This window comes from Cheilinus undulatus, linkage group 14, assembly GCF_018320785.1.
Source record: "Cheilinus undulatus linkage group 14, ASM1832078v1, whole genome shotgun sequence".
Classification (NCBI taxonomy): domain Eukaryota; kingdom Metazoa; phylum Chordata; class Actinopteri; order Labriformes; family Labridae; genus Cheilinus; species Cheilinus undulatus.
Genome location: NC_054878.1, coordinates 35,406,221 through 35,428,600, shown reverse-complemented (window position 1 = coordinate 35,428,600; position 22,380 = coordinate 35,406,221). Strand labels below are relative to the sequence as shown.

At 39.0% G+C, this 22,380-nt stretch overlaps 1 protein-coding gene across 10 annotated transcripts in view; it reads right to left on the bottom strand.

Annotated features, from left to right (window-relative positions):
• Nucleotides 1-22,380, bottom strand: part of lama2 (laminin, alpha 2) — a 356,517-nt gene that overhangs the window by 271,163 nt on the left and 62,974 nt on the right. For all 10 annotated transcript variants that reach the window (XM_041805224.1, XM_041805230.1, XM_041805228.1 and 7 more), the window contains exons 2-3: nucleotides 9,161-9,331; nucleotides 5,080-5,192 (exon numbers count right to left, since the gene is read on the bottom strand). In XM_041805224.1, the coding sequence (XP_041661158.1) occupies nucleotides 5,080-5,192; nucleotides 9,161-9,331 (284 nt within the window). The remainder of the gene's footprint in view (nucleotides 1-5,079; nucleotides 5,193-9,160; nucleotides 9,332-22,380) is intronic.

The window sequence follows — 22,380 nt, the reverse complement described above, 5'->3', positions numbered from 1 at the left end:
TGTGTGTGCACATGCAACCGTGCAATGTCAAAACCCACTTTTTCCAGCTGTGCCAGGGCCAAGGAAGGGGATCTTGCTTGAGTGCGACACAGAGCTCTCACACAGGCCAAACAAACCCAACTTCAGGGGTCAAATTTACTCAGCCACAGTATGGATTTTCAAGTGTACGTGCACCTACTAGGTCTACACCTTTAAACCTCTGCAGATAATCCAGAATGCAGCAGTATGTCTGGTCCTCAACCCAGAACAGCAGATGGTCCTCCACTGCTAATTTCTCTCTACTGGCTTCCAGCTCGCATCAAGTAATGCTCCTAGATGTACAATTTAAACTTCTGAATACATGCAAACTATCAATGCTTTTAACTGAAAGTCAAGTAAATACATTCTGCAAACCAACTTTGCACTGCAACAGTAAAACAATACCACTCAGTAACAATGCTAAGTTTGTTTGCAGTATGTAGCTGTTACCAGTGCTAGCACTGCAGGCCTTCAGTCTTTTATGCACATTAACGTCCACATTCCTGTGAGAATATGAGGTCCCAAGCCATCAGTTCAAGTTCTCTGGGATTTTCAATGTGCAGCTGAGAGGTTTTTGGTTTGGGGAATTCAGAATTTCCTCTCTCCTCTCTAAACAGAATGTGGTTCTTGACAGCTTTCTCACCTGGAGACCTGCAGCAGCCACTGCTGCAGAGCAGTTGGAATGAGAGTCAGCACCTCCAAGTCTGATGGCATTGCTTTCTGGCAGAAAATGGTGAATTCTGTACTCCAGGTAGGGAGTGAGTTTCTACCCAAGTGAAGAACTTCAAGTACTGGGGTGTCTTGTTCACTGAAAACGGACCATGAGATTGACAGGTGCATTGCTGCAGCATCAGCAGCATTGCAGGTGTTGTGCTGAAACATTATGGTGAAGTGGGAGATAAGCCAGAAAGCAAAGCTTTTGATTAAGCAGTCTATCTACATCCCATCCTCATTCATGGTCATAAGCTTTTGGTCATGACCAATGGATAAATTCTTAGATGGTAAATGACTGCAAAGGCTGCTATGTAGTGTGCCCATCAGTGTTAGCTAATCCCATTCCTGATCATCCAAACACATTTTCACACCACTGATGCAGCAGTGGGATAAAATTAGGGTTAAGTGTCTTGCCTAAGGACATGTGGACTGTAAAAGCTGGGGATCAAACGGCTAAGATTCTACATAGTGAGCCATAGCCGCCCCAGATGCTCTTTGTATAGTTTCAGAGATACAAGCAGCTGAAATGATTTACCTCAAAAGTATGGCTAAGCTAAGCCTTAGAGATAGAGTGAGGAGCTTGGGCATCTGAAAGAGAGCTCTGAGTAGAGCAGCTGCTTCTTTGAATTGACAGGAATCAGATGAGGTAGTTCGGGCAACTGATCAGATGCCTCCTGGGCACCTCACTTTGAAGGTTTTCAGGGCATGTCTTACTAGGAGATCTCAAGGAAGACTCAGAACGCACTGGAGGGATAAAATATGCCGCCTGGTCTGGGAACGTCTTAGAATCTCCAAGGAGGAGTTGGAAAAAGTCACCAGGGAGAGGGATGTCTGGGTTGACTTGCTTAGTTGGCTGATCTGGCCCAGGATAAGCGGAGGAAAACTGCTGGATGGATGCCATATGATCCACAGTCCCTTTCTACACTGAGGAAAAGTCGCATTGAGTTAAACTTCTCCCCTGTAGGCCACACTAGAATGAGTTATTCAACCAAATTCAGTCCCACAGTCCCAATCTATTTCTGAGATAGTCTGAGATCCTTGTGGACAACTCCACACTCAGTAGTTTATGATGATGTTGACAGCAATGACATTGATGATGTTAGGGTCTCACAATGATGATTTGGTGTTTTGTTGCTTTGGTGATAATGGTGACATGAACAAAACCAGAAATAAACCCTCCATACACCCTGTGCATTGCCTCTAGCACTGAATGGCAGCAAGTGTGTCCAATTGGACTTGAAGCAGTTTGTTGCACTTGCTCACGTTAATTGCTTTGGGCAAAGGTGTCTGCTTAATTATCCTGTATCACTGTAAGCTGATAAAAGCATCTAAATGCAATGTAACTGCTCAAGCAATAATCATTTATATTTTTTATCCATTAAACTCTTTTACTTCATTTTCATTTCTATTGTTGTTTTTATGTTGTTTTTTTCTATACCTTAGGTTGATATTTACATTTAATCTTAAATCAATTTGTTTTTAACCTTTAGAGCGGCTCCTGACAGGCTTCATTTAATGATCTGGGGGCGTCTTACGACCTTAAGTCTCCCAGCCTCATTAGTTTTATTCTCATGACATCTAAATAATTATAATGTGGCAGCCTCATCTGTTTAATCACACTTCCAAACTATACTGGGTGTCCTAAATCATCCCAAGCCAGTACACAGCCGCTCCATCACAGTGCACTGCCAAGCTTTTCAGTCAGAAATTCAAATCCAATTATTTCAAGAGTGACACGCATACTTATGAAATGATGGATAGAAAAGCTGTTTTAACTAATTCCAACACTGCTGAAAATATTGAAGTTGGCTTAATTCCTGTAGATGACAACTTGAAATGATTACCTAAACTCTGTTGTTTTCTATAAGATAAAGTCCAAATTGAGATTGAAGTGAAAACATGCAACATGATGTGTTCATGTAGGTGTGAAGTGGGGAGGGGCTTTCTCACAGAGAAAAACCAATTATGGAAAGGTAATCACATCACTACGCTGTGATTTTTTTTAGTTAAAGTATATTATTATGTTTTTAGATTTTTAAAGGTTGTTATTGTCAAGTGTTTTATTTTTATTCTTTCAATTCTATGTACAGCACATTGAAAGTGTTGATCTGAGTCCTTATCAATACCACTATTGATACATTCTATATTTTGGTGGAAAGACAAAATAAGGGCAAATATTTAAACTACAAGTGGTCTTAGCTGAGTAGTGCTTGAGTTAAAAAGCTATGATTCAGTCTGTCACATCTATTATTTATCCCTCAAATATAAACACATTCTTCATATTTACAACTTTATATATTTAAGTTTCTTGTCAAAAACAAAAAAAAAAAATTATACTGGGTTAATATTGTTAACAAACAGGATTTGCTACAAAGCTTTGGAGCACTTTCAGCATTTATCTGAGCAGCTGAAAAAGAAAACTGTCCTGATACAGCCAAAGAGAGTGGTATGACCATGGCTTGATCCCATGTTGTTGTTAGCGCCTTTGCTAACATTAGCAAAAACGTGCTTTGCCCAAAAGCGGTACTTAAGACTCGTTGTGCTTCTGTGTAAAGACAGTTCATCACTGCAGTATGTACCCACAATTTTGGTTTTATCTTAACTAACATTCACCAGTTTTTTAGAAAGAAAATTGCCATTAAGCAGACCTGGGTCTGTCGCCTCACTCATCACTGCTGGCTGTGTCTGACATGGCTCTCACCTCTTCACCCCCAGGTACGTAAACATCTGCGCTGGAGGGCTACGGGAGCAAGTTTTGGTCAAACTTAGTTATATGATGAAATTGTGTTATTATTTTTTAACGCGTTAAGGTTTTAAGATTAATCACAAGCGTTAACGCGTTAATGTTAACAGCCCTTATATTTTCTCTATAATCATATGAAGACAGTGAGGTGCAGGTAGTCTAGTGGTTCCTGTGCCCCATGCACAGAGGCTCTTGTCCTTGAAGCACACAGGTTTGGGTGCTACCTGGTTCTTCCCTTATGCCATTACCCTTTCTATCTCTTCACAGAGTCAAACTCAATCAACCATTCTCTCAAAAGCAAAAGGCCCACAGACAAATCTAAAAAACCTATGAGGAAAGTCCTAAAGAAACCTATGACAAGAGAAAAGTTTAAACGTTCTTAAAAAAGAAAAAAACATGAAATGACTGCAAGTCCAAAACATCTTGAAGCTTCTCAAAGAAAGAACTCTGTGTGACTTTAAGAATTCTATCTGCCAGTCACACTCTAAAAATGAATTGATATTTCAATACAGATTTACTATACCAGTCAGATTTTTAGGGCGGCTATGGCCACCACAAGCCACCCCCTGAACACACCCTTGTCTCTCTCCTCATACGACACCGATCTGTCCTGCCATTCTCTGACCATGAACAATTTCAGTTTGAAGATTTACAATACAGATCCACCTCATGAAAAGTCTGGAATCTGACCATTCCACTTGCTTTGCAAAGTTAACCAGAAAAGTCACCTGATCCAGAAAAGTGTTCAATTGAAAGGAAAAAAGAATCTTAATTTATGTCCACAGCTTTGAAGGGAATGATTTACTTCTCAGATGATCCCTAGTCATCCACATTTGACATCTTTCTGTATACAATAAATACGTTTAAATAGAATACTTCCTGTAATTCTAAATACTTGCAGTTTTAGCAGGAGTCTGTTTTGTTCTACCCAGTGCATAAAACACACTTTAAATGTTTAATATTAATATTTTTTAGTATGTTTTTAAAAAATTATCCATCTAAAAAATGGAAGTATGGAAGTCAAATACTAAAACTACACTAAACTATGCCCTAGATGCTCTGCTTTTTGATACTTTTTAAAGAAACGTGATCAATGTAGAAGGTCCGTGTAGTGCGTGTCTTCATGTTAGCTGGAGTCTGTGGTCAGGTTTGATTCATAGCGGTCACACTGGATTCCAATTATGATGAGTCATCATTAAAATCCTTTGTGACCAACATAAATCCAAGCTGAGCAGCTGTCATTCTGTGCGAGGAAAGACTTCATACAGCCACATTTCAGTGATGCAGAACACATGTTTGAAAATAAAAGGGCTACAGGAAAACATAGTAAGATCCTTGTTTTGAGCACATGCTTCTGGTAATAGGAGCCGCCTAGGAATTTATAAGGTATTTTCATGTTTAATTTGCTTATGAGCTCTTATGAGAAAGTAAAAAGGTACTCAGTGATAGATTATGAGAAACTTAAAGGTTCTTACAATGAGAGAATTTTGTTTAAAGGGACAGCTTAAGAATTTTAATAAACACCTTATTCTTTCAAAATCATTGTTTTGTTTTTGTTTTAAACTCATTTAGTATGTGTTATTTTCTTCTTGACACGTGTTTACCTGTTTTAAGTCCAGAGTGATGGTAACATAGTGATACTCCATCCCGTTCTTGATAGAGGGACTCTGCCACCAACGATTGGTCCCATCAATAGCATATTCAATGGGGTGATTCTCTGTAACAGTGAGAGACAGAGAGAAAGGATAAGGACATATGACTTTATCTTTTTTTTTAAACATGGTTTAACAAAAAATACTTTAGCATTAAACTCTACTTGCTACGGAGCTTTCAATCAATCAATAATAAGGACTCTGTCGAATAAAAATTTTACTCCATAATGTGTTCTTCCTAAACAGTAAAACACAGTTTCAATTTCACTCATGAATTTCATAAAACGAGGGTAAAAAGCTGTTAAAAGAGACCTTTCTGCTTCTCAGAAAAGCATTCTGGGATAGCTTGACAGCTAATGTAATGGGATTCAGGGGGTCAGAGGATGGAGTTACACATCAGGGGGTCATGTAAGCAACATAACACATCTGATGGCAGAGAAAAATCATGGTCAATGAGGAGTATGCAGAACTAAACATGAATGAAATATAGCAACAGAATGGCAGCTTGCAGTACAGTTCACATTTTCTTTGACAAGATATCCAGTGTTGATAATAAACATGCCATGTCTGTCAAGATGGCTCTTTAACCCTAACCCTAACCCTGGAGCAGAAAGAAATGCACGATAACAATTATGCTTTAAAAACAGTGGAAATATTTGAATGTAAGTACTCAGTTTGGGATATACATACTACATTTCAGTGCAAAAAGTCTACATAATGCACCTTTTTTTATTATTTTTCTTTGGGAAGAATACTGTCAGCCTCTAACATTTTTAAAACCTGGAATTTCAGCAATTCAAGGCCAGATATCAAAAGCACATTTTTCTCTTTGTAAAGGTACACAATAACAGCTTTCTTTCAGTTCCAGATTATTTGATTCCATTTTGAGTCAAACACGTCACCCTATTGGCAGTCTTCCTCTAGCTGCTGCCATTACTGAACACAACAGCTCTAATGGAACAGGCATATGAAGCATGATGAAATTATTATTTATCAAAGGTCATAGAGAAGAGCCTTTGTGTGCTATGTGAAGGATTATTTGGGTGTTTACATGTGAAAGCAGGAGATTTTAAAAATGAAGATGTTTTTTTTGGGTTGATTAGCAGCTGGCATTCTTTAGGTGACTTGTGTGTGACATTTCTGTTAGAAACCATGGAAATTATTGCTAAAAAAAAAATCAAGGAAATGTACACTGTATTTTTGAGTAAAGTGTTTTTCTCTCGTCTCTGATGAATAAAACATTGCTTCTTTTGCCTTCTTTTTAATCTTAAAACAGAAAACAGAACATCCATTTCTCACATTTCAAATATGTAGAGGGTGTCAACAAACTTCCATGTAGTAAAAACGAAATCTAAGAAATCAAAAATTGAAAGGGAGTACTTTGGAAATAGTGTTATTTGCTTAGAATATGATGCCTGTGGATTGAAAATAGAGCTGGGTCAAGAAAACAGTTTAGTTCAGCTTTTTGGAAAAAAAAACACTGATCTGGCTCTCTGGTAAATGGTAGATGACTTGAGCATGTATAGAGCTTTTCTTCTGGACAAATTACTCAAAGCACTACTTTTTACACTGCAGGCAACACTTACAGATTCAAAACAATCTAAACACTGATTGTGGAGGCTGCTAATCCCAGTTATTAACATTTATATGCTACTGACTCAGCAGTTGGAGGAAACTGGGCTTCAGTGTCTTGCCTTGCATTCCAGATAGGCTGTGTCTCATGTCCATAGCATGGGAAATATATCATATATCTGTTACTCAGATATGAACTGGGTAACAGCCCATACATGATGGTATTTTGGGGGGGCAGTACCTTAAATTACAAAAAGAAAACTCAGAGGTTTGCTGAGGGAATTCCCTTTACAGTCATTCCAATCAATCAGAGCAACGACACATATGACGCAGGAGGCGTACAGCATTGTAGAGAAGTACACTAAACTTTGGACAAAAAGTAGGGGAATTTTTGTCTGTTTATTTCCTTTTTTAATTGTGGCCACATTTGTAAGGAACATGAATTTGTGGGATGAGCAGAGGGGTGAGTTTGTGAGTTGCACCCTTGAAAAATTTGCCATATCTTCTCTGCCAATGCCATACAGCTTATTTAGCTGTTGCTGTTGTCTCTTGTTTTGAGCTTCCAGTACCCCCATGTGCTGACAATCAGGTGCTCAATAGAAGTCTCCTGCTACAGTGGTCAGTGGGTGTCTGCTCTACAAATCGGCATGCCATGTTTGACTGATCTGGATATGGCCTGTGTGATGGGGAAATTTCAAGCTGGTGTTCTGCAGAGACTACCTCCAGAATTTGGGAGTGGAGAGGAAGGAATGGCCTGCCAGCAGTGCTGACCTCATCCTCAAGTGTGATCAGCTTGGGCGTGCTGTTCATGCCAGAGTAACAAACACAACCACATTGGCTGACCTGCGACAAATGCTGGTTAAAGAATGGGATGCCATCCCACCGCAGTGTGTGACCAGGCTGGTGACCAGCATGAAAAGGAGGTGCCAGGCTATTGTGGCTGTGTATGGTTCTTCCACTAGCTACTGAGGCTCCCGTTTGTTAAATGAATAAATTATTAATATGTCTTGTTTCTTCTAAACTAAACAAGAGCCAATGGCAGAATAAGCTGTCTGGCATTGGCAGAGAAGATCTGGCAAGTTTTCCATGGGCGCAAGGGTTAGGGTTAGGTCGGGCTCATCCCATAAACACGTTTCTTAAAAATGCGGCACCATTCAAAAGGGAAATAAACAGGCTTTCCAAAAGTATAAGATTTATTGCCAAGACGCACTGTTACAACAAAGAAATAATCTACCAAACACAAATTTCCTTATTTTTGTGTTAAGTTTTTTACCACTGGGAGCAAGAAGCAAATTCTTCCCCACAATTATGAAGGACAAGTGTTCAGGCCTCATCTGCAGTGCCAACAGACTTCAGATCACAGTAAATTTGCTTACATCAATCCTGCAGATAGCATGCTATAAAATGAAAATATGAAACAACTTGAAAGCAACTCTTCAAAAACAGCTATCTCTATTAATCCAACCTGCAGAGAAGGGTGACCATAAAAGGAAGACTTAAGTCATGTCTGTTATTGCTGATGTACAGATTGGTGCTAACACTGTGACATTTTATGCTTTGTTGTTGACCTTTGACACATGCTAACAGGCAGTAGATTAATTCAGCTGGGTAATTTGTTTTGATATGTTAAATAGCAGAAGTAATGCAATGCAGGTAGCTCTCAGACTCTTTCCTATCTTTAAGTGGTTTTCAGATAGAAAAGGTTAGAGACCCCTGCTTTAAACCAACCACTGAGGTTAAATTAATGAGATGTCTAGAGATAAGGGGAGTTTGAAATGGCCATGTCTGGTTTTATTCATCTTTAGATCCCATTTTCTTTTTCTTTTTCTTCTACCAGCTATCATTGGCTTTTTAACTGCTTCTCGAATTTCCCTAAGTTTAGTAGAGTATCTATCTATCTGTCTGTCTATCTATCCATCTATCCATCTATCCATCTATCTATCTATCTATCTATCTATCTATCTATCTATCTATCTGTCTGCCTGCCTGCCTGCCTGCCTATCTATCATCCATCATCTATCTTCTTTTTTCTTTCAACTTCCTGTCTGGTCAACAAACTAAATAAATCTAGCTAAGAAAGTAGAAGAACCAAATTGACTCAGTAGCTATTAAGTCACTTTCTGGTTGGCAGACTGAGTCCTTACTGATAACTAGATGAATAACTGACTGTTTAATTGATTTACTGATTCACTGGCTGTGTGATAACTGTTAGTTGCATCACTGACTGTTTGAATCCTGACTGGCTATCTCATTGCCTGTTTGAATTATGATCCAAGGCTAATTTAGTACTGTCGTCTTGTCGTGTCGAGATTGATTCCTCAATTCATTCGGTAATTATCATTTTAGACAAAATGATTGGTTAACATCTGGCCAATCGGGGGCTAATTAACTTATCCAGCATGATGAATTAAGGTAATCACCGTCTCTTTAAGTGACGCATGTGTGTGTGGATCTTTCTTACCAAATGGTTTTGTGCTCCTTTGGTTGCAGATTCGACACTGAGGGTTTCTCACAGGCTGACCGGGTACGTGCTCGACCAGCTTACAGTACATCTCAGGGCCCAACGAGCCACATGTAGCATTAGCTTCAATGTCTGCCATCGACGCCAGGTTCAGTACAGCTGGGAACAGACCTGTGAAAGAGGGAGAAAAAGGCATTAATTAAGAAAGTGATGGTGATAGTTTACCTTAGGTACTGATACTCTGATGGACTTTCCCAACACCCTTTCCTGAAAAGTTGAGATTAAAACTGTCTGTAGTAGAGGAAGCCTGGTTATAAATTGGCCTGTAGGTTGTTGTCCCGACTTCCTTCCTATTAGGGCTGATGGATTAGGCAAAAAAACATAACCACAATTATTTCACTTGATATTGACATCCCAAATATCAAACACAGTTACTCACTGATTTTATAAAATCTATAATGCATACATTTGTTGAACTCAAACACTCAACACTTTGAGAAACAAGGAATGAAAATAAATGAGTAAAAGCAATGATATATAGAAAAATGATTGATTTAAGTGATCACAATTTCTTCTACCTTATTTTCTAGACATTCACTCACATCATTGCTTAGCAATTAAGTCTGACATTCCTTTCCTAAATTTTCAGTTCAACTTGTCCATCCATGTTGTCAATATCACCAATAAAAAGTAATCCTGTTTTAAGAAAAGTCGTTTACCTCTTGTAAAAGGTTATAATGTACTGCAGCCTAAATCAATAAAAAATCATGTTTTGTTGTTTTGATAGGAGTGGTTATTATTGTGGTTAAAGGTAAAATATCACAGATGGCAGTTATCACAGATTGACTTTACAATTGACTATGGTTTTGGTGACCCACATGAGCCCCCAGTTTGACTGGGCCCCAGAAAGTTCTCCTGCTTTATTCACCCTTATGGGCGGCCTTGATGCTCTGTCCCAACTTTTTTGAGCCATGTTGCTAGGAGAGATTTAAAATGGGTGCAGTATACAGTATTATAAAATCAAGGAAAATGTATAATTGAATATGTTTACTTTGTGCAATTTTCAGTACAATGTAGGATTTCAATGTTTTGGGAATGATCACTTTGGTTTAATTAACTTTTGACACTAACCCTAACCCTATTAACCTAAATTACAACACAAAACTCTTCATCACACCTTAGTTGGAAAAACAGATTTCCAATTAGAGAACCCATAAAGCACAAAAATGCAGAAAAGTCTATTCAAAGCAACTTAAATGAAATCAGTGGCTTATTCCTCTTAGCCAAAAATGGTAAATTGCCAAAATGCTGCTCATTTATTAAGAACATCCAGCTCCCCCTTCTTTGCATAAAGCAGTTTTATTTATTTCAAATCATTACGAGAACGTGGGCTTCTCTGTGTGTAGTCCTGTAAGCCAGCCACACTGCTATGTGTTGAGGTTATGAGTAATTATCTCAGAACATGAGGGGGAGGGAAGGTGTTTCATGTCCAACATAGTTAATCTGGGTGTATTTTTGGTACTGTCTGATGCAGTTAACATCATTTACCCCCCATGGATAGCAGGAGCCATGTTCACTTCATCTTTGAATAAAAGAGGGGAAGAAGAAAATCCATTTTGGAAGGCATTCAATAGTGCAGACGTTGGGCAGTATGGTATATTAAACAACTCATTTGCATTATTTTGCTAAACTCCTTTGCATGGCCACTTTTAACTGCTGAAGCACTTTGTGAGACCATACTCTATGAAATACTCAGAAGTCTTCCAGGACTCAGGATTTGCACCTATGCTTACTAAGGCTGGCCACACATTAGGCGATTAAATCCCAAATTCAGGCCAGGTTTAACCCTCCAAAGATATTTGTACAAGTAATCCTCAGATGTTTATCATGAAGAGGATTATTTTACCATTGTGTCTCCAACCACAACTCATAAATATCAAACACGTATGACATTAATAATTCTAGGTCCCTAATGGGCAGGGTGAATCATGTCAACAACTGGATGCTACATACTTTTGCAGCTCATAGACTGAAACACAACTACTGCATATCTTCAACTCAGCCAGTGTTTCACTCATTTCTTTTTCCTCATTTTTTTTGTTTTTGGCTACAAATATAATACATACTAGGAATGTCCTTCATGTTTGTTTTTCTTCAGCAGTCACATTTGATCACACAAGTTTCTGTAAGATGTAATGTACGACGAGTCTCCATTGTAAAATCATTAGGCCTACTACAAATAGCAGGTGTGTGGTCTCACAGTCTGGCTTAAGTGTTTAGAGTGAACTCAGAGGATTATAATGTTAAAAATCATTTGAAACTGTTGAAAATGCCTGTTAAGATTTGCAAATAGCCTGGTATGTAGCCAGCATCTGTTGATATCAAACATATAAGGCTAGCTTACTTAAATTAGCTAATTATCATTCCCAAGTGGTTCACTTGGCTCAAATAAAAAGAAAAACAAACAAACAAACCTTGCCATTTAATTTATGAATAGGCTGTAATATTATTACACAGCACAAATACGATCCTGACTAACTGTGTGATTTTAGATCACCCTCCTTAAAGAAAATATATCTCTCTGCGTGCCTCACTTTTTTCCTCTTTTTCTCCTTTGCTTATTCATGTCTGGATTACTCTCTGAAGGTCAGACACTATGCTCAGGTTCCTTCTTATTATATAGTGCTCATGTTAAGACAGCTAGGTTTTGTCCAGCATGGACGGTTCCGAGGCAATTTGGAACGAGTTACAGGCAAGTGACTGGCTTTGAGTGTGAGTTTAGGCAGGCAGCATCTTAGCTTGTTAAGGCAGTACCTTACCAGACCGTTCTGGTTTACTTTCTTCTGGGTTTCACCTTTTAAAGCTCTGGAGACTTACTGAGCATGGAGTGGACAGCTAAGGGATGTGTGTGCACCCTTCCCTCCCCAGCTTTAAACAAATGGTTCCACCTCCACTAAAACAACAACTCTGTCCAAGATTAAAAATCCCTTAAAGCATTCATGACTGGAGTGGCCAGGCTTACACCTCTCAGGGACCTGGACCCTCTTTTACCTTATTTCAAACCCCCAGTTTTAAATCTTGGTGTAAAAGTTGACAATGATTTTAAATTGGATCAACAAATAAAATCTGTTGTTAAATCCAGTTTTTATCACCTGAGGCTTTTATCCAAGATTAAATCGGTTCCATCTTTTAACGACTTTGAGCGAGTAATTCAAGCTTTTATTTCTACACAGTTGGACTACTGTAATGCTATTTACACTGGTGTTAACCACGCTTCCCTTGCACGCTTACAGTCAGTCCAAAATGCTGCTGCTCTTCTTTTAACAGGTACACAAAAAACATGACCACATCACCCCGATCCTGTCGTCCCTCCACTGGCTTCCCGTTCATTTCAGAATTCATTTTAAAATTTTATAGTTTGTTTTTAAATCTTTAATCAGATCAGCACCCCAGTACATCTCTGACCTTTTAAATGTCTACACTCCCTCACGGTCCTTGAGGTCTGCTGATCAGCTTCACCTCGTCGTCCCAAAAAACCCGATTAAAAACCCAAGGTGATCGAGCCTTCTCTGCAGCGGCTCCCAAATTGTGGAACGAATTGCCACTAGAAATTAAAACATCCCCCACCCTACCAACATTTAAATCACGTCTTAAAACAAATTTTTATTCTTTGGCTTTTAACTCAGCATGACAGTTGTGTGATCTCTGTCTTTTTATGTCTCTCATGGTCCTTATCCCTGGGTTTTTATGGCTTTTATTTGTTTTTATGTGTTTTTTCATTTTAATTGTTTTTATGATGTTCTTGCCTGCTTTTGTCTTTCCTCTCAATGTTTTTACTTCTGCAGTGTTTGTGACTTCTTTGATTTGATATCTGCAGTTTGACAATTAGTTTTTAACATTTTGCTCTCATTTCCTAATGAATTTACGGCATGTACTGATAAATCTGCTATGGTTGGAGAGGTGTCTTGACACTTACATACAAAGATGTTCGTAAGGTGTGATGTTCAATCAAAGGAATTTCTTTAGTTGTGCACATGCTAGAAATATGTAACTACTAGCGGGCCTAAAGGTCAACTAGCTTGTACTATCCAGATCCAGAGAGATGTAAGCAAGCTGAACAATATTTACATCTGTATGTCATCACCAAACATGTGCACCATGAGACGACTTGAATATTTTCCAGCTCCTGACATGACTCCTCTGTGTTGTTCCCATAGTAAAAGCACATTAGTCTCAGTGTTAACAGAAAGCTTGTTGGACTTCAAGTACAGGAATGCTCAACATCTCACTCACATGGTTCACATTTCCTGTCTGGAAGGCACATGCAGGAACGCTTCCACATCACAAATTCAAAGTCCTGGTTTGAGGTCAAGAGCTTGTAGAGTTAAACATGTCGCTTAAAGATAACCATAAACACAGAGGCACAAAAATGTGCAGTAACTGTACACACAGGAGACAGAAAGGAGTAAAGATCAGATGGAAGAGGGGGAACACGTGTAAGAAAACCAGAGCAGGAGCATGTGTGAGTGTCCAGATGAGTCCAGCTGTTTGGCTCGGTGTCAACACTGATGAACTGTGAAGATCATCTGAGACACCCAAAGTCTCTCTCACACATGTGTACACATTCTCACAGAAATACTCACAACATGTCACAAAGTCAGACCCTGTTAATATCTGAGAATCTGCACTGAAGGGGGAGCCCAGACTTCAATAAGACTGATTTTATATAGGAAAAGTTCCCATTGTGTGTTAACCACATTTGTATCAGTTTGACTTCAACCATTGTTCTCAGTAGTGATCCACCGTAGAACTAATTTATTCATGATAAACTGTACCTACTTATACTATTGTTTTAGATCATTAAGAGGCTGCTTGTGGTTCAAAAGTAAATAAGATTCAAGATCCATTTATGCAGCCCTAGAGAATCGCAAAGCAAGAGTGTAATTCTAGTCTGTAAAGTCTAAATTTGAGGTTTTCATGACACAGAACTGGCTCTCTTTTACAGTTTACCAGTTGTACACACACAAAACAGAAAGATGCACACAAATCTGAAAACGTGTAACTAATGTTTCAAAAGCATGACCCAAAAGTAGTGATTTTCATCCAAAATGATTAAGTGCAAACCAGGTTGTCCTTCATCACTTGACGCCCATGAGATGGACTTGAGGGTGACTTTCCTTTGGATAATGATGATAAAGTGCTTCCAAAGTTGACCTCCAATGGACAGAAATGGATATAAGTTCCCTTGAGGGTGTCCTTCCAGTGGGCATTAAGTGATAAAGTATCTACCACAGTGGCCTTCCAGTGGGCATTTAGTAAAAAAGTGCCCTCCAGAGTGTCCTTCCAGTGGTCATTAAGTGATAAAGTGCCCTCTAGAGTGTCCTTACAGTGGACAGTTAATGATAAGATGCCCTTCCATGTGTCTTACCAGGGGACATCATGTAAAAATGGTCCTCTAGAGTGCCATTCAAGTAGTCATTAAGTGATGGAGCTTACTCCAGGGTGTCTTCTCAGGGGACAATAGATGATAACAAGCCCTCTAGAGTGTCCTTTCTGTGGACAAGAAATGATTAAGTAGCTTCCAAACTTGCCCTCCAGGTACAACTACAGGTAACATTCCATTGATAGTGTCCTTCCAGTGGGCAATAAATGATAAAGTGCCTTCCAGAGTGAGATCTTTTGAGTCAAATCAGTTCATCCTTTGGGCATTTGCTTAAAATTTGGAGAAAATCCCTAAAATGTATTTGAGATATTGTGTTCATTAGAATGGCACATATGGACAACCTTAAATACATATTCAATGCTCAAATCTTTGCTCCTAGAGTGACTTCAGAAGGCTGAATTAATGTAGAAACTCTTGTCAACAATTGGTTGACAGTTGGGGTAAGATGAGCTGAAGCCACATACAGGTTTATCAGTGACTTCTGTTGGAGACTAAAATTTAGTTCATTACAGTCCTGCAGCTTTGAATAAAATAGCATCATCAACTTATTCGCTACGTGTGGACTGTCACGGCGGAAGCACCCATGGTCTCACCAGATGACTGGAAGTCATGGAAGTGGGTGAATATTCCCCTATTCCTCCCAGCATTGTCAGTATTCTCGCTACAATTTGCTGTCTTTCACTCTGTTACGCTCCCACTCGTCTCCTAGACCAGGCATGCGTCTTTGAAACTCTATAAACTCCAAAACTTTAAATAGAAACAAACCCAAAATGCTGCTGGGATTGAAGTTACTCATGTCCGCCATCTCCTGGTGTAAAGTGGTAACAGCGCAGACTTCCACCATTCACCATATCTCCCAAATAACGAATCCTTTAAAAAATTCCTGGATCCAAATGGGGATCCGGATCAGTCTCAAAATCTAATCAGTTCTTCCTTATGCCATTTCTGGCATTTCCTGAACATTTTATGAAAATCTGTCCATGAATTTTTGAGTTATGTTGCTAACAAACCAACAAACTAACTAACTAACAAACAAACAAATGAACAAACGAACAAACCCACCCAATCACATAACCTTCTTGGTGGAGGTAATAAAGGAAATATGTTGCAGAGAGAGAGAAAGAGAGAGAGAGAAAGAGAGAGAGGAATTGTCTGTCTGTGTTGTTGCAGACAAGTTACATTCATCCATTCATCCATAAATAATGCCATCTCCCTTGCTGCACAACAAACACATACAGTATATCACTGATTCCCAGATCTAAAAATGAAAAGGTGAACTCACACTCCCTGTCCCTCAGGCTGAACTTTGTTTAGATATTAAAGCTGCTTTTATTCGTGTTGTATTGACATTTTTTCAAATCTATCTTTTTATTGTGGCAGTTTTCAGAATCTCAAGACTTTAGGTCTGATATATCGGTCCCATCTCGAAGACTGAAGTCAACCGAGAGCAGGCTGAACCCTTACACTCTTCTTATTCCCCGTTTGAAGAGTGGCAGAAGGTAAAAGATAAAGTTTTTTACAGAAAGTTAAAGCCAGAATGCATACAGGAGCTGTTCCCCCAGGCATCACTGTGCACCACCTTGTTGTCAAGTTGCCAGCACAGGAAATCCTGTACCCAGACTTCAGTAAAAAAAAAATATGCTAAGTGAAGGCCTTAATACGAGATCAAAACATTGACTTTGATGAACAGATTTTTTCATGCTACTTAACCACAACACTTCCTTACTACCTTGTCCTGCTTCTGCCAGAAAACCAAGCCAAGATCCTGCTCATTCCTTGGTTTGATCCACAACATGAAGAGGTGCACAACCAGATACAAATATGTTACAGAAAATTCAGCACTTTTTTAGTCATTTTATCTTTGCTTCATCTGGAAAAACCAGACATATTTCATGTTGAAGACCCGCTTTGAGAAAAAAATCTGGTTTTGCTGTCTATGGTAAAACATCAAAATTAGAACATAGGAGTGTGAGCCGATGCTGTCTCCCTCCATTTAAGACTTTTGTCTGGACACTTTCATGTTGAACAGTAAGGTGAGGTGGAAAGAGAAAGACAGAGAGGGCAGGCCAGAGACAGGGTTCACATTTCAGATTCACTAAATGACAAGGACACAAAGACGGCCTGCCTACGGCGGTACGGTACACATACACACACACACACACACACGCACGCACACACTGATCTACCCAGGTTCATCACCTTCCATTCCTCTCTCTCTCTCTGCTCTGATAACCATGGTAACCTGTCTGTCTGTCTGTCTATCTCCGCTCTGTTAAGCAGACGTCTCTGAGGATTTACTGCCACAGTCTCCACATTATAATACTGTCAGAATTTAAAAGCACACAAAGGAACAGTTGGAGAATGTCATAGCCAAAGAAGTTGTTTCAACTACCTGTCTAAAATATTAAGGCAACATCTAGGGCCCGATGATTTCCGCGTTAATGGAATCGTGGACGGAATCGTGGAATTGGCCAATAAATACGGAATTTACAATTCAACGCAGAAATCGCGGAAATTGAATGAATTTGACTGAAATACTGTGGTTGTTTTTTTAGAAAGCGGAAGGTGTATTCGGGAATATGTTCAGAGGAAACACTGAAGTGGGGCATACTTCACAAACACTCACCCCGCCCCCTCCAAAGCAATAACATGTCAAAGCAGCTACACGAAACACCGGCAAACAAACAAACAAGCTCAACATGGGGCAGTACAGGTCGACATAATGTTGCACCTTCAAAAAAGACTCAACCGTGCTTCGAGGTATTTTACCTCACCACACCAGAGAGTCACGGAGAGAGAGAGGTGTCTTTGCATGAGACACAAAGCTGAAGTCACAACTTGAAGACCTACTCACTGCTCGGAGGCTTCAAAATCAAGTCAGACGGATTCGAGAGTTTATCAAGTCCCACAGTCTAAATGTTAAATTCGAGTAACAGTTAGTTTAATAATTCCTCTCGTAGATACTGTAGGTCCCCTTTGGTTGTTTAACAAGCAAATACGTAGCGGTCTGATATGAGGCACACGGACAGACAGATGTATGGAGGGAGATGAGGAGACATGGACTGTTACGGACTGTGAGTAAAAAAAAGTTTAATTAGATAACAAGTTACTATCACTGTTTGTGAAGAAGGATTTCTTCATTTACATTATAAACAGCAGCTAGGATGTGATTATACACGTGGATGTGTCTGAAAATGTTGGAAATATCTGACAGTTACACTGGTTATAATTATTTTATTTCAAGGTTATCCAAACAAAGGCTCCTGGGCCAATTGTGGCCCTTTTTCCAATAAATTTAAGGTTATTTCTGTTTTATTAGTGAACATTTTATTCATTTTCATAAACAAGACAATTCATTTTGGCAAAAAATAAAACAGATTTCATAGGGCCCTAAACACTCCTGGAAGGTTGGGCAATCAGCAGACACGCATAATATTACTGGCATGATACCAAAATGAGTAGCCTAGATATAAGCAAAGCTGCCCATGTGGGGGATAAAGGGGAGTTAAATGCGAGGCCCATGGAAGTCAGAAAACTCATGGTCAATTTTAAAATTAAGCTGTGATAACCACATTTATATTGATATTTAACCTGAATACTCTTCAACAGAAAGTTTTTCTTACTTATATATGTTGTAGTAGGCTCTTTAGTCTAGCTCAAAAGATGTTGAAATGATTGTAAAAAGCACCAAAAATTGTTTAAAAGTGGCAAAAAATGTGTTCATGTGGCAAAAATTGATTAACAGAGGACACAGTAGGGGCAAGGTGGCAAAAAAACAGGCAGAAAAAGTGGCAGAAAGGGTTCAATAGTTGCAAAATGGCTTACAAGTTGCAAACATGGGTGGAAATGGTGGTGAAATTAGATTAAAAAGTGGCAAGAATGGGTTAAAAAAGGCAGAAATGGGTGAAAAAAAAGTGATGAAAAGGGGTTAACCGACTAGTCTAAAGAGAAGAAAATATTTAGAAAACAGTCAAGTTCATCACAGGGTCACTGTGTTTGCAGGTCTAATGTGAGCCTCTGTTCCTCTTTGCAGATTAATATTGTGCTTTGATATGTGGCCTCTTTTCACTTCGGTTGAGTAGTTATACCTAAGTTCAACCCTTAAAAGCCTCCATACCACTTCATTTTTATTTACTATGTAACAAACTGTCATACTGCACTGTTCATACTACACACCAAGTGCTAGGATTCTCATGTTTACATCTGGTGAAACGTTGGGGGAAAGCTCAGACAAGAGGGCACAGACATTAACTGTGCTTATAAAAAATATGGGTAATTAGTTTAACCAATGCAGTTGTGTAGTCCAATTGAAACTAAGGATGCCTTTGAATCCCTTGGAGCAGCATTTTCAGGGAGCCTTGTGTGACTTTTGGGGACTTAAATGATTAAATCCACACCAGTAAACCTGATATTGAACGTCTTTTTATCCAGTTTAATCGAATTATGATCATTTATTACCACTAGCCCGAATGCTAACTCGAATGCTCACTGCCATATTTGTTTGGGTCTGTCAGCTAGTTGCAGGGTGTTCCGTAATCACGCCATGGTGTCTGAGTAGAGCATACGAGAGAAAGAGCCTGTGATGCAGCCCCTGTATTATTATTTTAATATTTAGCAGTAAAACTCAAAAATCAGCAGAAAAAAAACAACTTTTGCGTCACAGAGATGCTGTACATTATGATTCAATTTGTTGAGCCATGTTCTAAGTCAAATATAGGTCTAAAATAATTTGCCAGTCTGCACAGTCAGTCCAGAAAGTTCACACTGGTATTGGATCAGTACTCATTATTGGCCGATCCCCAACACCTTGGTATCGGTATCGTGTCTGGAAGGAAAAAATTGTATCAGAACATCCCCAGGTTAAAATGTAGCAAAATTAGGTTTGAGGTGTTAAGACTTGGTCAAAAGAGGCCAAAATTGGCAAAATTGTTGAAAAGTGGCCAATTGAAGTAGCAAAAGTGGGCAGGAAAGTGGTTAACAGCGATTTAAAGGTGACACAAATAGACCACTTCAACTTTAGAACCCAAAAACTGTTTTGCACACTTTCAGCTCCAAAATGAGTTAACTGTTTGCCAGGACGCTAGCCCCAATGCTCCTGATCCAACACCCATGCATTGATACTACCGATTTATAACAACTGGGGAGGGCCCCTCTGCTTGGGATTGTCAGAGGCCAGGCCATTTCTGTGGGCAGGCCTGGATAAAAGATTTAAAAGACTATCCGCATGGACTTTTGCTTTAAGTTGCTACCTACTGTTTTGGAATGTGTAGTCTTGAGAGAAAGAAAAAAACGCCTTTATTATTGGTGAATTTAATCTGTTAATATTTAATTATCGTGATAATAAAAATATGTAAAATATATGCAATATTGGACGATAATTTATTGGTACCAATAATTTCTGTGCATCCCTACTTTTCACGTTGTTTTTCATGCTCTAAAAGTGAACTTCAGAGTGTTTTTCTCTTCATGTCAGGTCACATATGAATACTGTTTAGAAAAAGGGACAATGCTGAGGAAAGCTACTCATCAAAGTGGGAAGGAGAACAATAAAAAATCAATATGAGACTTAAATCTACACTTAAGGAGAAAATGTCATGTCATGACTGGATTTCCAGCAGATTCAGGTTGACAGCATATTCTTTTTATTGTGTAAAGCCTTCTGATTGCATTATGAATAAAACTTTATTTGCTTCTTCTGTCACAGCAGACGATGACTCTGCACTGCCTGCCCTGTTGTGTGTTTATGTGTGCGTGTGTGATGGATGTGTTATTGTTGAGTTTTGAGGCTAGATGTATACTTGATGGAATAAGAAGAAGGTTGGAAAAGACAGGATCATCTCTCTCTCTCCGCGTCTCTCCCTCCATTCTTAGTGGTTTGGGGGGAGAGCGAGGGAGAAGAAGAGAGAAAAAAAATGGAAGGATTGATGCAGATGGATGGAGGGATTCCTAGAGAAAGATAGAGCATTGTTTAAAAGGTTCAAGGCCAGCAGACAAATGAGGGATGAGACCGTGATAATCCTGTATACCCTCACACAAACACACAGTCTTTACACACAACATGCTGGAAAGTATGTGTGCACTTAAATAAATGCAAAATATTGAGACGCTCACCTGTGACTGTCCCTGTATTTTACATAAATGTTCAAAGGGGTGTGAAAAAGTATTTGCCCCTTCTGGATCTCTCTTTTTTTTGCATATTTGCCACACTCAGATGTTTCAGATCACCAAACAAATTTTCATATTGGAGAGAAAAAAATGACCAAATCCTACAAAGAAGAGTGAGCCAAAATTCCTCCATGGTGATGTAAACCAGTCATTGACAGTTACCACAACCAGTTATTAGGTTTAGGGGGCAATTTCTTTTTCACATACAACCAGGTAGGATTGGATGGCGTTTCCCCTAAACTAATGAATCATCATTTAAAAACTGCATTTTGTATTTACCATGGTTATCGCTGTCTAATATTTAAATTTGTTTGATGATCTTAAACATCTAAGTGTAACAAATATGTAAAAATTAAGAAATCAGGAAGAGGCAAATACTTTTCCCAGCATTGTACTTTTGCAGATGTTTTATCCACAAAAACCTACCATGCAGGCGCATGAATATGCACAAATGAATTTCCAGCCATTTAATAAGATCAGATCTTTGTCAACAAACAATAAAGACTAATCAGTCCTGGACAACGTCCTTAGCTGTCTGAGACTCTCTCCAAGAAAACTAATCTGCTTTGTTAGCTCAGATGTGCTCCAAACACCTGAAATATGATTTATCTCTGCCTCCAATGAGCCGATCCAGGAAACTGGATTTCTTTGTAACAAGTTAACAAGAACAGAAGAATTCAAAGCATGTCACAGGATGTGAAAAACAACTCTGTCTTCAAAAAGATGAAACACAGAGAGGCTCTGTCTACTAACACACTCTGGAGATGATGAGTCTATTGCATTTTTATCAGCTGATATAAAACTTCTGATGACAAGAAAAGTTAGAGCAAATTGCTGACTAATTTAACCTCTGTCTGTCTGACCACGATCACAGTAAAAATGACCTAACCAAGCGTCTCCATTAGGGATGTAAAGATAAGTGTATCTGTGCTGTATCCATTCAGTACGGGCCTCTCGGTACGGTACAGACGTGTACCGAACAGCTACATGTTGAATGAAGCTCACATACACAGATGGAAAACCAGAACGCAACTCACTGTCACACTGTCCTGGCAACCACACAATACTTTGTTTCCCAGTAAAATACAACAGTGGACAAAGACAACAACAGTAGTGCTGACATTATTCAGCAACTGTGTTGCTGACAGCACCAATGTCACTGTAAGGAGGAAGAACAACAAAAAGTCTCACCAGCCAGTTATGAGTATCCCATGATTTAAGATCTTATTATGATAACAATGGTGCTCTGGTTTTGTGAATAAAATTCATTCTAAATGCGTGCGGTACCTTCAACTGTCAGCCTCAGAGGAGGGGGAAAGAGGACTCCATCATGTCTGCAGCTGCGTCATAGGTAAAGTTATCCTCAGATTTCACACAGCTTAACCTCTTTATCTGCCAAAATGGGCTGTAAAAAGTTCTCCCAGACTTTGTAGTAGGTCCCATTGGTTAAAAAAGTAATCCAGTGCTAAGACCCGTGTTGAAATCGGCAGGATAGATGCTAATTAGCATACTTAACAAGCTAACTTAAGTTGTATGATGATGTGTTCAAGTTGGCTGGGAAATTTTAGTGTTTAAAGAATGGGTATAAATATATCAATTAAAATAACAAAAT